This window comes from Bactrocera dorsalis, chromosome 2 (genome assembly GCF_023373825.1).
Source record: "Bactrocera dorsalis isolate Fly_Bdor chromosome 2, ASM2337382v1, whole genome shotgun sequence".
NCBI lineage: Eukaryota > Metazoa > Arthropoda > Insecta > Diptera > Tephritidae > Bactrocera > Bactrocera dorsalis.
Window position 1 is genome coordinate 76,820,718 of NC_064304.1, and position 17,147 is coordinate 76,837,864.

Here is a 17,147-nt window from a genome sequence, read left to right on the forward strand (position 1 = left end):
AAACGTCTCTGTCACAGGTTTGCCGCGTTTCACACGGAACTTAATCGCGTACCTCTAACGAACGCTGCATTTTCGGCGCGCGAAAATGTTTGCCCTGACTCTTCAGGTGCTCCGAGACAACTGACCAGCTGCTCATTCGTTAGCTAGGAACCTCCTCTACCGAATCCAGTCTGTGGGCGCACGCTCCGAAGTACAGTCGCGGCGGAAGAAAATCAGTTACTTTTCGGACAAACCCTTTATAATTCGGTAAATTTTTATTACTGCGTCGAATACTTTCAGAGCTGGAGTATTTTCGTCCATTCGGACAACATGAGCAAGCTAGTGTAGCCGCTGTCTTTTAATTCGCTGAACTATGTCAATGTCGTCATATATCTCATACAGCTCATCGTTCCATTTAATGCGATATTCGCCGTGGCCAACGCGCAACAGACCATAATCTTTCGCAGAACTTTTCTCTCGAAAACTCGCAACGTCGACTCATCAGTTGTTGTCATCGTCCAAGCCTCTGCACCACACAGCAAAACGGGAATTATGAGTGACCTATAGAGTTTGGTTCTTGTTCGTCGAGAGAGGACTTTACTTCCCAATTGCCTACTTAGTCCGAAGTAGCAGGCTGACATTGTTTGTGGTGTTTACACTGGTTCCAAGATAGACGAAATTATCTACGACTTCAAAGTTATGACAGCCAACAGTCACGTGAGAACCAAGTCGCGAGTGCGACACCTGTTTGTTTGATAACATGAGATATTTCGTCTTGCCCCCGTTCACTGCCAGACCCATTTCCTTTGCTTCCTTGTCCAGTCTGGAGAAAGCTGAACTAACGGCGCGGGTGTTGAGGACGATGATATCAATATCATCGGCATAGGCCAGCAGCTGTACACTCTTATAAAAGATTGTACCTGCTCGATTAAGTTCTGCAGCTCGAATTATTTTCTCCAGCAGTAGGTTGAAGAAGTCGCACGATAGGAAGTCGCCTTGTCTGAAACCTCGTTTGGTATCGAACGGCTCAGGGATGTCCTTCCTGATCCTGACGGAGCTTTTGGTGTTGCTCAATGTCAGTTTACACAGCCGTATTAGCTGTGCGGCATAAAGGCAATTCCTTTTCGTTCTGTCGAAAGCAGTTTTGAAATTGACGAAGAGGTGGTGTGTGTCGATTCCTCAATTGAAATTTCCTTTATAGCGAAAATATAAAAGCACAAATTTAAATTTTAAAATATTAAACCATTTCTAAAAAAAAATCAACTTTGAAATTACAAAAACACTGGTTAACCAAATAATAAAGAATCTTGGAGAACAAATTACATGCATACCATATAAGTATTCACATCATAGAAATTCAAATTGGCAAACATCTATCAAAACACAATACAATTTACATTATATTAAGCGACACTTTAATTAGAATTGTGTATATGTATTTCGCTGTCTGGTTGATTTTGGGACATTATCGTCGATTTGATTTCTTCTGGTGTCGTGTCGTATTAGACATCTTTGCGGTACCAAACGGTGCAAGCCGTTTAAGATGAACTATCGGGTTTTTAAGAAAGTAAGTTGCAACTAAATTACAACTGGTTACGACTCAACGATAGTGTATCGGATATATCGGAATCTTCCATTGTAAATTATCTAATAATAAACCTATCATGGGTTACATACGTCCAGAATTTTCAAAAAATAGATTTTTTTATAGGTTATTCAGCCCTATCACGCAATCCATCGTAGCAAAGCTACGAATACGAATGTCCGCTACGAATACGAACAATTTGCTATCATTGAACTCATGTGAATTCGAAACTTTTGTTGCCAGACTTAATTTTGAATTTTGACATTTCGAAATCAGCTGTGTAGAAGAAAAAATAAAAATTAGGATTAATAAAAGTGGAAACGTTTATATTCAAATTGATTTTACGAACAAAAAATATGTATTCGCTAACGTTTTCATTTATGTTGCTTGAGGAAGAACGTGAGAGAAGTCGGCGTGATATAAAAATTCACCGAAAATCACTGAGGGACAGGAGTAACCCTTTCGATGTGGGCGAAACAATGTACAGTTCATAAATCCATAAAAATTCATTGTTAAATTTTATTAAAATTATTTTTCTAAAACAGGTTTATTAAAAACTATCGCTTAAATAAGGCGGCCTTTACGTATGTCCTCGATGTTCTAGAGATGAATGCAAGTTCTTCAAGATCGTCGTCTATATCTTTACTTCATTGATTGTCTTCAGTTTTACGGTTTTTAGCTGAAGGAGGCTATCAGCATGGAGTGGGTAAAGACTTCGATATTCCAATGGCTCAGTCAACATTTTGTTGCATCTTAAAAGAAGTATTGAGATTGCTTCAGTCTCATTTGTGCCCTCAGTGTATAAACCTCGATTTAAGTGATGTTGAAAAAAGGGAAGCGAAAAAGGATTTTTTTCAGAAATATGGATTTCCAGGCGCGATTTTATGTGTAGACGGGACACATATTAAAATCGTTGCCCCAACTAAAGATAAGTTTCTCTATTATAACCGCAAAGGATACTTTAGTATCAATGCCATGATTGTAAGTTTGGTGACAAATTCGCATTTCAAACATCTTAATCAATGTTTTGCAGATATGAGACAATAAAATGAAAATACGTTATGTGAATGTTCAGTTTCCTGGCAGCAATCATGACTCTCACATATGGAAATTTATTTCTTCGTTAGCACAAACCTGTCGTACAAAAATTCTGCTAAACTTAAAAATTTTCCGTTCCTAGTGAATTCAGTGAACGCAACTCTACGAATTTCGAACTTAGTTTCGGAACTGTTCGAATTGCATGATAGCAGTTTCGTAACTTTCCCGAAAAAACACTCTACGATGGATTGCGTGATAGGGCTGATTATTCTTTATAGTTTTAGGCGTATTTCTGTGAAAGTCGATTGTAAAGATTCCACATACATACATACAAAGTTATGGTAGGAAATCAGACCGCCCGACGAGAGTTTAATGAAAGTTTAAACGCGTTTTACTCGAAACTACTTTTCCCGGCACGGTCTGCATGATAACTCATACAGTTTTTAACATTTTTTTACGCGATTTTTTTTTTTAATATTCGAAAATGTTTTCCATATAGTCTGTCGAGCCGCATTTTCGATATTTTTATTAAAAAATATTATAAATATAATTAAAGTGTGACATTTATGACGTAAAACGCATACTTTTTTTCTAAATTCCGTAAATTGAAAAATTTTTCGAAATTAAAAAATTCGGCTCGACAGACTATAACTACAACTTCATTTTACAAGATTTTTTTTTATTTTTAGAGATCCATCAACATTTCAAGGATAAATGATGCAGACCGTGGAGCAATTTTTTTTTTTCATTGTACTTTGGGTCACGTGATTTTTATGTACTAATTTTTGTGAAGAAAAATTAAAATACATTTTTTTATAAACTTTAAGTAGCAATAAACATTGTATACAATTTCTTTATATTTATTTCTATTGTTATCCCTTCTGAAAACAGTTTTTCTTTTAGCGCATTTTTGGTGCTTCTGGACGTATGTAACCCCTTAAGTATTTCGCCTGTATTTTATTGCTCCTGTTGGACATATCCTGTAGCAATTAGTACATACTTATCCCTTCTACTTAATAGTCTCAAAGATGGAGTCTACCGAGTTGTGATAGAACGCCAACCACTATTGCAAAAATATATCACAATATTATATGTTTATGACCATACGCACACACAAATCGTGCATACTTACGTACAAAGGAAATTGATCTTCATTCTCTAGAGCTTTCATATCTATAAGTATGTACATGCAAACCCGCTTGTAGGTACATCCTACTAAACAAACGGACATAAAATATATAAATAGATAAAAAGTGTGGACAAATAATAAATTAACATATGTAAGAAAAATTTTTAACAAAAGTATAGAGTGATTCTTTTCGAAGTTCTCTCCTTAAAAAAAAAACAATAATCGACCGGCCCAAAACATGAAATTATCTGCTCACCCAAGTGTTCTCTCAATAAATCCATTAATTGATGCAATGTGTGGGAAGAGGCGCCGTCTTGTTGAAACCAAATGTCACCGAGATCACGAGCTTCAATTTCAGGCAACAAATAGTCGGTTATTATGGCGCGATAACGGTCGCCATATACGATTACGTTCTCACCGGCATTATTTTTGAAGACATATGGCCCGATGATTTCACCAGCCCACAAACCATACCAAACCGTTGTGTTTTTCTGAATGAAATTGTAGCTCTTGAATCTATTCTGGTTGCTCTTCATCTCAAATGCGCCAAGTCGTCCAAACGTCAGTGCGAGTTGCGAACGGCCCCGAATCGACTCTCCACAGTCTTCGTGTACGGCAGGATGTGATCTATTCGGTCGATAATGATCCAATAAAGAAACCTGGGTCTCAAATGGGTGATGGTGTTGCGAATAGTACGCTCAGTAGGCCGATTATGTTGACCACAAGTTGAGCGAAACGCCAAACCACATTCTTTACGGAACGTAAATTTTCGTAATTAGGTTGAGCGATTTGTCAACGTTGTTTAAGCGTAAGTCTTGCTGAACAAAAAAAAAACATAACAACTTTACACGACTCACACGTGATCTGTCAAAAAAAAGGCCATTGAAAAAAGGAAATAAAAAAGTCTTATTTATTTAAAATTCTGACATATTTGCTAAAAATAACACTGAATGACAGAAATAAACAATTAATGATAATAAAAATCTAAGTACAGAAGTTACACGCTCAACACGGGTTGCTACTAAGCAAACAAAGGGACAAAAAAATTGGAGACGCTACACTTATCTTTTCTGAGTTGTGATGATAACAGTTTAATAATATACTACACTAAATCTTTCCTTTCACCAATTTAATGCAACTCTGAACCCGTTTGGACACCTCTGCACATGCTGCTTTTGACGCCATATTGGATACAGAAATTGTTAAGTCCTCGTCTTACGCCAAATACAAAACCTGCTTTAAGCAATATGAGGGTTTCCGATCAACCAAGGCTATTAATTTAAATTGCACCTACTCCACATCCCAGAGTAAAGCTGTCACAAATACAAATTAAAGACACAAGTTCCGGCATCCATCTTAAGGGGTTAGGGGTAGTCAGAGGCACGAAAAAATTAGAATTTTCAGTATTTTTTTTTTGCTATTAAATCGTGTTATTTTACAAACGTAGTAATATGGCATTATTATAGAATGTGTTGACTTGAAGTCACGAAAATTTCAAAAAAAAAAATGTTATTTCCAAAATTATAGTTGTTTGTGTTGACCAAGTTCCAAAAAAGGTACTTGCGGTAACAAACATAAGTCCTTGCAGATTCATCTAAAATCAATCGGACAAAAAAAATTAGTTTTATAAATATATAATCCTTTGTATTCTGGGATTTTTTTTTTTCAAAAATTAACAAAATGGTGGCCTCAGGAAATCCTTCGATCAGGCCCGAGTTTATTATGTAAATCGAGTGAGCGGTTTTCGAGTTAGAGTTGTCACCAGTTCAAAAAACATAGTTTTGAGAAAAACGCGTTTAAACTTTCACACTAGCCCTTTGAAGTGCTCGAGCTCTCTTTGTTATTTGTCGTATAACTCAAAACCTAATTATCGGATCTACGTGTAATTTTCAGAGAATATTTTTAAGATATTACACTTAACGAAAATGCAAAAAAAATGTATTTTTTGAGAATTCTGACTACCCCTAACCCCTTAAGGCCAGCGTGTGACATAAATATATTTACATTCATAGTACATACCATAAGCTATCCAAATTGTAACAAGAACAAAAACTGAATCACCTTCGATACAAAGCTAAAGGTCAAGTAGGCGTTAGATGCAAACAGTTCGCACTTAATGACCACAATTTTTTTTGCCTTGGGAAGCTCAAAAAGCTAAATATGAAAATAAAAAATATTGATGAATAAACAAGAAACGAGGCTAAATGAACTTGCCAAAAAAGAAAAGAGTAAATATTTTATCAATCCAAAATAAACTTAGATTATACGTAGATTTTTCAACACGAAATACATATATAAAAATAACGATTTAAAATCTCCGTGTTTCGCCGGTGTATACATCTTTAATAAAAAAAAATGACCTGGAAATTCATATTTGTACATAGAGATGTATATTTAATATACATAAATGCATTTCAACATAGTACCTACAACGTTCTCGTAAGAACACAACTCATAACAAATGGTTTCTAATTATAGAGGACTAAATATAAGTATATATGTATATACTTATATTATAAATTATATTTGGTGCATATCGTAAACCAGCTGTGTTAAAATTTTCTTAGCTTACACAAGATATATATTTTAAAAATGAAGAGTTTCTTTATTTCAATATTCATCTATATTATTGCAATTTCACAAATAACTAGATGCAAAAATTCGAATTATTATACAATGCAGAAAGGCGAATATTTAGCAGGAGATAATAATAAAAACCTTGATACAAAGATCTCGAATATATTTTACAAATCTGGACAAGATGCTGAAATTGTCAAAAGTAAGCTGCAGAATACGCTACGCAACTTTTTAGAAAATTTACAAAAAAACTTAACAACTTCAATAATATTAAACACACTCGATAATAAGTTAAGCTTTGAGCGGTCGCAGCAGAAATGGCAGAAATTAAATGATCACATGGATTTCTACAAAACAGCATCCCGCGACTTAAAAGAATTCTCATTTAAATCGGAAATGTTTTTGCAAACCAGTAAAAATGAAAGTGTTACTTTTTTAATGAAACTCCGCAGAGTACCCACCGGTCAACAAATGCTGCCACCTCATGTTAAGTTGCAGTTAACAAATTATTTTGCTGAAATGGAATTTTTTAATGTTGTATTTTTCGAAATACTTGACGAGGGAATGGAATACATTAATAATGCTCTATATATCATTCGAACAACATTTGAAAACTATGCTGATATACAGCAAAATATTTTACGTGATGAACATTTTTTATTTGATAACTGGTGTTTTAATAAGTATTTTGAATTTTTACAAAAGTGGTCAACACAGATATATAAATGTGCCACCGAAACAAGATTACAAACTGTATACAATGTGTTTTCAATGACAAAAATTGCGGTTAAATACCTCATGCAACAACTAGAATTTAAAATGCAGCGTTTGTTTAATTGTTTCATTTGTAAAGAATACAGTATAAAGTGCAATTTTTTACGTTTCCCGGAAAACGACTTCGAGAAATTATTTAATATTTTAAAAGAATTACAAATATATTATGACATAGAAATAAATCGCGGGAGGGTGGAATCAAGAAGAATAAAACGCAGTGAAAACATTATACAATTAAGTGAAAAGAAAAATGTAAATGCATCTAAAAAAAATTGCTTACCATTTGGTTTTCCAACAAACCAGATGCGAAATGACCTTAAGGTATGCTTCAATATTCACTAGATACTTCAATTATAAAAATTAATCATAAACTTTAAATATTACATATTTTTAATTATCTACAATTGTGATTGAATCACTACACCACTGCTGTAAAAAATGTAGAATTTAATTTGAATTAAATTAATATAAATTATTATTGTTTTTAATATAACGCTGCATATTGTAAACTAGAGGTCTATGCATGATACACTTACGCAATGTTGTATAAAAACCATAATAAAAACCATCTTTATGTCACAACTTACTATATGAAAAGCTGTATATTCTTCTTAAATATCTGAAAGCAAGTAATTAAGCTATATTTAGTGTGGTACCACTTAGCCTTTAATACGGCGTGTAATGTAATCGGCTTTTATTCGACCACCAATCTACGAAAAATTAGTTTTTCAGTTGTTTGTAACTTATGCGGTGTTAACAAATACTTTTCTCCAATAACTGGTTTCAGTAAATGTATATAATTGCTCATCCAGATCTGAAGGTTGGCGAAATTGTGGATGAGAATATTGTTTTAATCACATCTATCCACTTTTTGGGTTACCGTGAAACATAATCTGCGCAAAAATATTGAGCATTGACTTGTCGCCAAAAATTACCGTATTCAAGAAATCAAAATCTTTAATCTCGAGCTACCTAGTTTACCATGTTTTTCTTGCCATAGTATCCGCCTCACAGTTTCGGAACAAAATCTTCCATTAAAACAAATTGTGAAAATAAAAAAATACATGTAGTTGCGCAATATTAGTCGACGGAACAACATAAGGTCAGCTTTGTATAAAGTCGGAATCGAATCTGAAAATATGAGTCAATTTGTGAGTATGTCAATACGGAGAAAATATGTTTATGATGACAGCATTAATTAGTACTTTCTCTAACCGCCTATACGCAATATATAAATTTTCAATTTCCGGTTGGCTTTATGCCGCATATATCGGCCAATATATCTTTATTGTCTTAAAAGGTTATATACACATGTGTGGAATGCGATATTTTTAATGTATTTTCTTAAAGAACGTATTTAAAATCCCATAATGCAGTTCAGGAGTATCTTTCTAATGGCACTTGTGACTGTTGTGACACTAAAAATATTTCTCTTGTCCCTGTATACCGAATACAATGGTTTTCAAACAAACGTTTGCCTATGTACCTTATAAAATATTAGTCAATATGTCAATGAACCTGAGAAAACATTTTTTTCTGGTAATGATAACCATATGGATAAGATCGGGTCAATACTACGCCTAGCCCAATAAGAATTTCAAATTTCCGGTTGACCTTATACCATGTCTATCGGTCAATAGGTAAAATATCTTGTGGAAATTAAGTGGACGATAATACTAGATATGTTATTGTTTAATGCCGCAAATGTGTGAAATGGCAATGAATTACGCAGCTCCTATTTAGTACCCATAAATTTTTTTATTCTAACTGGCTCAGTATTTGAGCTGTTTTCATAAAATTGCCTAGAAACATGTTCTCAAATAAATTTGAGTATTGCCAAAAGTTAATGCAATCAGTCCAGATCTCACTCCGGCTTTCTAATACCTATATATATTAAAATTACCTTCTTTAGTTTAGTTCAGGAGTATATCTTATTTGAGTTATTGTTTTTGATTTTAAAGCAAATATGATTTTATAAGATACGATTTTACAAATATCTCCAGTACGAAACATAATACAGTAATGAAACTCAAATATAATAAATAAATGAATTAATTCATAATAATTTTTTGTTTTTAATTTGTTACCCTCAAAATCTAAAAATTAAAAAACAATATTTCTTAAAACAAATTATCGGATTGAACCAAATTTTAATTCCAAACCTATAATTCAAAATTGAATGAAAACGTTTTTCTCTCTCTAGCTCTAGAGAATTGAACATGATGGTTCTGTCCAAGCTGCAGCTCAAAATTGTAAATTTCAATTCAGCCTCGAAACCGAATTACGCAAGCGCGAAAAAATGTAAATTCAAAAGTAGCTCAAAATGCTGAAATTAAATTTTCAAGTTTAAATTCCTATTTTGCAATGAAAAATTAAATTTTCATTTCTCGTTAATTTATCCTATTTTCGTTTGTAAAAAAGAAAATGCTTGAAATTTCTGCGAACCCACTGTACATTACAAAAAATTTCAATTTTTTCCTCAATAAATCAATTGATACTCGATTCGTAAAGTACTAAATACAAATGATGTTGATTACTTGCCAGTTGGGCATAAAGTTTATAAAATTTTAAGAATATTGTGTCAACTTTTAAGTCGATAAACTCTAACAGCTTCACAACTTTAAAGCGTTTTCCCCACAACTTACGCTTCTCAAGTTGGTGCTTTTAGAACTTTGAAACTACTGCACCAATGATCTAGGTGAAATTTGAATACTATGACCTTATTTCCAAATTTGTTATTTTTTCGACTTTTTTTCTTCAAAATGATCTAAAAAATTTTAAATTGGAGTTTTGAACAACCCTCTCGGCGTTACCTGGGAAAACTTTTAACCAACGAATAAACCTTAATTTTTCATTTCGGATGCTTAGGCATCAAGCAAACCTAATCTTTCCGCGACACGTTCGAATAATTGCTACACACGCAAACAAATTACTCAAATAAGATTTATTTTTATAACATAAGTGCATCGCAATAATTTTTTCAACCGTTACCATGCTTCCTTTTTCGTTGTTACTTCTTTCAATTGCAAATTAACGAAATGTGATTGGGCAAAGAAATAGAACGCATTTGATTACACCGGTATTCATATAATTTGTGACATGAAAATCCTTAGGTGTTCCTAATGCAGTTTGATACACTGAAGTAAATCTGAAAACAGAATTTTTCTACTACCCACAAATATTCTGTAACCTGCGGCATTAGATTTTACAATACATAAAATTTCATTATATTGTATCATCTCATATTTTCATACGATCAGGGATTTATCCGCTTTAGACCGCTTCTGCCTGCTTTTTTGAAGTAAAAAGCGTATTTTACGATAATTCTTTTTTTACAAAATTTATCAGTAGACTTACGGTGTCCGAATCGGTTACGTGTTCTATTTCTATGTTTGGATAGCAAAACGTTTTTGAGTTTACATCCTTTTACGTTTTTGAAATTACTGTGTTTAAGATTTTTAGGTACAATGCCTAAGCAGTGCGTAAATAGTGCCAACAGTTTTTGTTATGTGAGTGGAGAACTAAGTTTTAAATCGCAAAAACGTAATATTCCTCCGCTTGGGCTAAAATGTTACGAACTGTATTTTGGTGTTAAAATTGGGGACCAAGACAAAGAATGTGCCCCTCATATGTATATGTTGTAAAACTTGTGTAAAATTGTTAACAACCTGGTTCAAATCGTAAAATGCACCTTGCAATGCGAATGTTTTGGAGAAAACCTAAAGACCATTTTACAGACTGTTATTTTTGCCCCACGAATATTAAAGGTATTGGACCGAAATCTACATACGATTAAGTACTGTAATTTACCATCAGCTTTAAGACCTTTCAAACACAGTAACCAACTTCCGATACCAAAAGCTCCAGAATCAGTCTCGATGAAGAACTGGAATCGACTAGCTCTTCAAGGGAAATTACAGAAACCGCAAAGGAAATGACAACCGATCTTTATTCGATTTACCAGGATGTTCAACAGTGTCGCATCTAATTTCACAGGTTGAACTTAATGACTTATTGCCTTTCGAAATCGCATTCCGAACTTTTAACATCCAGACTAAAAGGTTGGAACCTTCTCCAAAGTGATGTAACTATTACTTTTTTACAGAAAACGGCAGAAAACCACACAAATTGCAGAAGTTAACCTTTTGTTTAACGCTCTGGGACACAAACAAGATCCACATGATTGGCGTCTATTCATTGATTCCTCTAAGCTTAGTTTAAAGGTGGTATTGGTTCATAACGGTAACAAATATCTTAGTTCATGCGGTTCATATGAAGGAATCATATGAGAATATGAGATATATTATTATTTCCTTTGCGAATGGGACATCCGTGCGAGAGTCATTATGTACAGTAGCAGTGGCCAGTACGTCAGGCACTCACTCCGGGACAAAAAAAAACGTTACCAGTGAACCTCTAGTTTAATGAAGATTTTTGTTAAGGTAATGGACAGAAATGGAAGAGGGTTCTTGTATCATTGTCAGTGAAGCAAAAATTAAGGAGAACATATTTGTGGGTCCGTAACTAAGAGAAATAATGAAAAACAAAACATTTGAATAAATGCTCAATGAAACTGAAATACGAGCCTGGAGTGCCTTTAATAATAATAATACCCAATGATTAACCTCCTCCCGCCTAACCGACGCGAGGGGCGCAATCCGCGAACGAGCGGAATTAGCCGAGTCATAAAAGGCAAGAGAGTTTTAAGCGTTGCGATCTTAAGGTGCTCAGCTACAGAAATAAAAATTTCAACAGCCAAAATTAAGAATTACATAGATTAAAGTTTATTTTTAAATGTTATTTGTTAAGAGTAGATAAAATAATTGTTTTAATGGTAAAGAGTGAGTCTGTTAGATCAAATGTGCTGGAATGAGAATTGAAATAATGACATATACGGCGGAATGGTGCGTTTAACCCAAATTTTGTTCTAGAAAATTTTAAAAGTATGGGTCTAAACTGCCAGGTAGAGCGAGCGGGAACGTTAAAATTAATATCAGATAAGAGAGATGGGCTGCAGACTGACCCACTCTTGAGTTTTACAAGAAATATTATACCAAGCATCTCCCTACGACTAGCGAGTGTCGGGAGATTTATAAGTTTTAAACAGTTATTGTAAGGGGGAAGATTTAAACTGGAATCCCAATGCAAATGATTTAAGGCAAAAAGTAAAATTTGTTTTTGAACGGACTCTAACTTATCCGAATGGACTTGGTAACTAGGGTTCCTAACCACAGCAGCATACTCTAACATAGACCTCACCAGAGATGTAAAACGAATTTTTGTGGTAAGCGGATCTCTAAATTCTCTACGTGAAAAGTACATCGTTTTACATTTTTTAGGGTTCAATGGCATGTCATTTCTATCACACCAAGAAACTAGGTTGTTTAAGTCTGTTTGCAACTGACATCTTTCGCTGTTTGAAGTATATGTTTTAAAAAGTTTTACATCGTCAGCATATAATAAAACTTTTGAAAACTTAACAGATGATATGTCATTAATAAATAACAAGAACAGAATTGGACCAAGATGGCTGCCTTGAGCAACGCCTGAAGGAACATTGATTATGTCAGAAAAAGTATCGTTAAATATGACTTGTTGAATTCTTTTTATTACTAACATAAGAAGCAACCCATTTTAGAAATATTGGTTAAAAACCAAGGGGGCAAGTTTATTCAAAAGAATTGAATGGTTTACTCTATCAAAAGCCTTACTAAAATCTGTGTATATAACATCAGTATTCTTATTCTTCCTAAAGCACATTAGTTATTGTGGATTTCCCTTTACGAAAACCGTACTGAGAACAAGAAGTTAGTGGAGAGATCCGGAAGGTTATGTCGTCTGCTATAATTGCTTCAAACAGTTTAGGTATTGCTGACAACTTTGCTATTCCCCTATAGTTTTCAATAGATGACTTAAATCCACTCTTTTGTAAAGGAATCATAAATGACTTTTTCCATATGGAATATGGTATATATATTTGGCACATTTCTTAAGAAAGCATGAGGGAATCGTAGTTATAGGCCATAATTATATGATTGTTCTAACATATTTAACTGATATAAGACGTCTGCTTCGGAAATGGTATGTAGGTGCATTAATGACAGAAATCGGACATAACTTGTGCTGATGCGGAAAATTTTATGAAGATTTTGGAGAGTAATAGGACCTAAAGAATTCAGCGAACATATTAGAAATGATGTGATTGTCACTAGACATACTAGACTTATATTTCATACCGGACGGAATTCTGCATTCGGAGTTGATGAAACCATAGAACAATTTTGGATTACGTATATTATTTTTTACTTTATTTATAGAATTATTATAACATATTTTGTTAAATTCAGCAAATTGTCGACGGAATTTAGAATATTTTGAATAGTCAGCAACTAAACCAGTTTTTTTTTTTTAAGTTTAAAAGCACGAGATTTTCTATTTTTTAATTTACATAATTGTTTCGTAAACCATAAATTAGAACTCAATTTTTGAGTAACAGCATACTTCGGAACATATTTTTAAAAGTTTAAAGTATAAGTTTACTAAATTCAATATTGCCACTGTAGTCTGGCCAAGTTATTTTAAAAAGTTCGTAATTAATCTTAGCTTTCGCAAAGTTGAACCCAAATCAAAGGTCTTGTGTATTATTATGAGCGAAGTTGGATATGATTTCGATGTTAATTTCCAAAGCAGGATGATACGAGTCCTCTGGCCGAACCAAAGGATCACATCGGACAACAAAACAGAACATTGAAGCGTAATCAATATAAATCTAAGATCTAAGAACTTACCAAACTCGTTTGAAATTAAATTAATTTGGTTAAGACCCATCTGCGAATGGTAGGCACCTTGGCGCGGTGCAGGGGCTTAGGGCGCAAGGCATTCTCGGCGCCCCCCAACCTGCGTGGCTGGTGCCAGTAGGCACTGCTCAGGCGAAGTGGTCGGGTGCCGCATGCGTGCGCTGACCAAGAGCTACCACCTCCTAATCCAGGGTGTTATGCGACTCCCGTGCCCATTGGATGGTTTGCAGCCAGGAGGTAAATTCGGCTGTATTATAACGGAGCCTCCCCAACACCTGGCCGAATTGGGGAGTAACTGTGGCCTTACTGCGCCAAGGGGTTCTGGCGTGGCGGACCTCCCAGTTCCCCACATAAATAATAGACCCGACAGCTCACCCTGTTGAGCCAAGGGTCGTAAGAAAAAGATGACCACAAATACAAACAACAACAAAAAAAAAACAAAGGAAACATCGGAACTTCGGCAACAGATCAGGAAAACGGACTCGGACAACGGGAATGACATCGGTGCAGCGGTAGGCAAGGGAGGTCAAGGAGTTAGGCGGAAATTTAACTTCCTTGATGCTCTCTCGCCAGAGGAGCGGGCTCTGATTGAGAAGCACGCCGAGGGCGATGACGATGTGTTCTCTTGCAGCGGCGCTCACCTAGCGAAAACGCCTGGTCCCGCTGTAGCAGCAACGAGCGCCGCCAAGGAGGCGTAGAAGAGGTGGGCAACGCCCCCTCCCAGAAGCTGGCCAACCCGGCGGGTGCGAGGATCCACGTAGGAGAGGGATGAACGGTTCCACCATGAAGTGGTACCTGCGGTACCTCCCTGATGGGAAGACCCCGGAGATGGCGGAGGCCCTAGCCAGGAAGGTGGCACTGCCCGCGGACACGTATGCCCAAGCCGCAAAACGAAAGAGCGGCCAAATTACGCCTCAGGAGCCCCCCAGCTCCAAAAAGGGTGAGGGGCACAAACCCAAAGGCAGCCGCAGACCAACAGTCTGGACCGGCTCCGCACCGGGTGGAGGAGGGGCGGCGCAGATATGCGGACGCTGTCAAAGGCATTCGCATGGCTGTGCTGCCTCTTAACTACCCGGCGGAGTCGTTGAAACCGGAGGAGCTCACGGGTGCTCCAGGACCTCCTCATGGAGGAGGTGTTTAGAGGGGAGAATTACCGGCGTCCTTCCTGGGAGTTGAGTTTAAAGGAGGAATGCTGCAGGTGTATTGTATGGACGGGGAGTCCGCTGACTGGCTGAAGGAGTACGCTCCAAACCTGGGAGGATGGAAGGGCCCTGTCCTCTGCGCGAAGAGGGCGGAAGGTTTGCCAATCACGCATAGCATGACGATGTTCCTCCCTCGGTGCGAGGACAAACCCTATGAGTTCGCCCTGGGTCTGGTGAAAAACCAAAACCGGGGACTCAGCATCTCGCCTGGCTTCCGCCTGTACTACAGGTTCAGCACGGTGGTCATGCGGCCCTACAGGCCTGCAGCCATCGGGAGCAAGGGGGCAGCAACGCCTGCGACTCTCCAAAGCAAGGGCTCGGATAAGAAGGCAGCGTCTGGGGCAGCCCCGGAGGTAGCGGAAATGCAGGTAGACGAGGTATCCGAGCAGCCCTGCGGAAGCAGGACTGAGAAGGCAGTGCCAACGGCGACTACCTGCGTCCCCGCAGTCGGACAGACCAAAGAGCTACCCTCCACGCAGGAGCACCTCGACGGTTTAGGATGGACGGCGGGGAAGAGGATCTGCCCTTCCTCGAACCCACTTTATAATGGCCGTCAATACGGAAATTGCCCAAGTGAACCTGCATCACGCGGCCGCAGCCTCAGCTATCATAACAGGCAGGTTCACAGTGGAGAAATTGGGCATACTGCTGATCCAAGAGCCTTGGGTCCACAGAGGAGAGGTCAATGGCCTCAAGACGCAGGCAAATAAGGTAATCTGGGATATCTCTAGCGAGAGACCTAGATGAGGTGTGAACCCACCTTCATAACAATAAGCAGGAGGGAAGTGTTGGATATCTAAAGATTTCGAATTCGCTGTTGAATATTTCATTATCAAAAATGTGGGGCTTTAGCCAAGTTTCTGTGAAAGCAATGATTTTAAAGTTACAATGAATGCTATTTAAATACAAATCAGTAAGTTTTGTATTAAGACCTATAACATTTTGATAATAAGTGATCAGCAAATTATTGTTAATTTGTTTTTTGTATCCACGGGATTTCTTGGCAATTTAGTGATAACTACAGACGGCTTATCACGATGGTGCTCGAATTTGCGCACAAAGACCCCAGATGGCCAGATGAGTTGTCAAGTATCAATTGAAAATTGTCAGCGGATAGGTCGATCTTAAACGACGAAATATCCCTGTTGTATTTGAAATTAAATTTACGGTCTGTATCTACCGTTTTTAATTTCGACGAGATATCACCTTTTATATCATCGGCTGTGGTATCCGCAGCAAGCTTGGAGATAAAAATTGCCTTTTTCCGCGGTATTACAACTAAGTTTTTATTAGCTGACTTGGAGGTATTTGGAGGTGGATCTTGAGAAGTTTTCCGCTTACCGCGTTCAGTAATAGTTTTCTCTGTCTCCTGAGTAGACGGTACCTTCTCTTCTTGAGGACAAGGGAATGAAAGATTGATGAGGTCAATAGTGTGTGGGTGCATTCTTTTTAAGGAAGATACAGTGGTATCTTCATCAGACGGACATTTACGTTTAGATGAAGGCTTTGGATTCTCTTCTTGCACATTTAGGCATTGAAACGATTGAAACAACGTCTCATATGCCCAAATTTTTCAGTAAGGGTTTCAAGCTCACGACCAATCTCCTTGAAACCATTGCGCGCCTGTCTAAAAACTTTAAACAATTTAATTTTTGTTGGTCTGCATTGTAAGCAAGACCTACCTGTCAGTCCAGCACATTTAAGATGGGCCAGCCCGTCACAAAGCCAGCAAGAAACAAAGCTTTCCGACTCGCCTTTCACAGAGCAGTTCGGAAAATTACAAGTCATAATGAACAAAAACAATATTAAATAAAAATATAAAAAATGTTAAATAATAAAAGTAAAAAGAGCAATGACAAAAATATTTATAACAAATAATTGCAATAAAAATAGTTGGTCATCAAAGATAACAACCAATGTAGCGAGCAGTTTGAGATCCACTGTAACACAAGAAAAGTAAGAAAATGGCAAACAGCTGTGGACAAAGATGGAAACGAATAAAAACAAGAAGGAAATTTAAGTAAGCAATATAAATCAACACTAACAACTGCATTATTTAAAATGTA

The 17,147-nt window shown here is 36.6% G+C and overlaps 3 protein-coding genes across 11 annotated transcripts in view; 2 read left to right on the forward strand and 1 right to left on the reverse strand.

Moving 5' to 3' along the window:
* LOC105231136 (ubiquitin-conjugating enzyme E2 G1) overlaps positions 1-17,147 on the forward strand; it is a 539,049-nt gene that overhangs the window by 346,982 nt on the left and 174,920 nt on the right. The window lies entirely within an intron of this gene.
* Positions 1-17,147, reverse strand: part of LOC105225614 (calcium/calmodulin-dependent protein kinase kinase 2) — a 215,268-nt gene that overhangs the window by 164,769 nt on the left and 33,352 nt on the right. The window lies entirely within an intron of this gene.
* Positions 5,930-7,679, forward strand: LOC105225505 (uncharacterized). The gene has a single exon (XM_011204009.3). It carries the CDS (start codon positions 6,324-6,326, stop codon positions 7,422-7,424), a length of 1,101 nt encoding a protein of 366 aa, XP_011202311.2. The 5' UTR covers positions 5,930-6,323; the 3' UTR covers positions 7,425-7,679.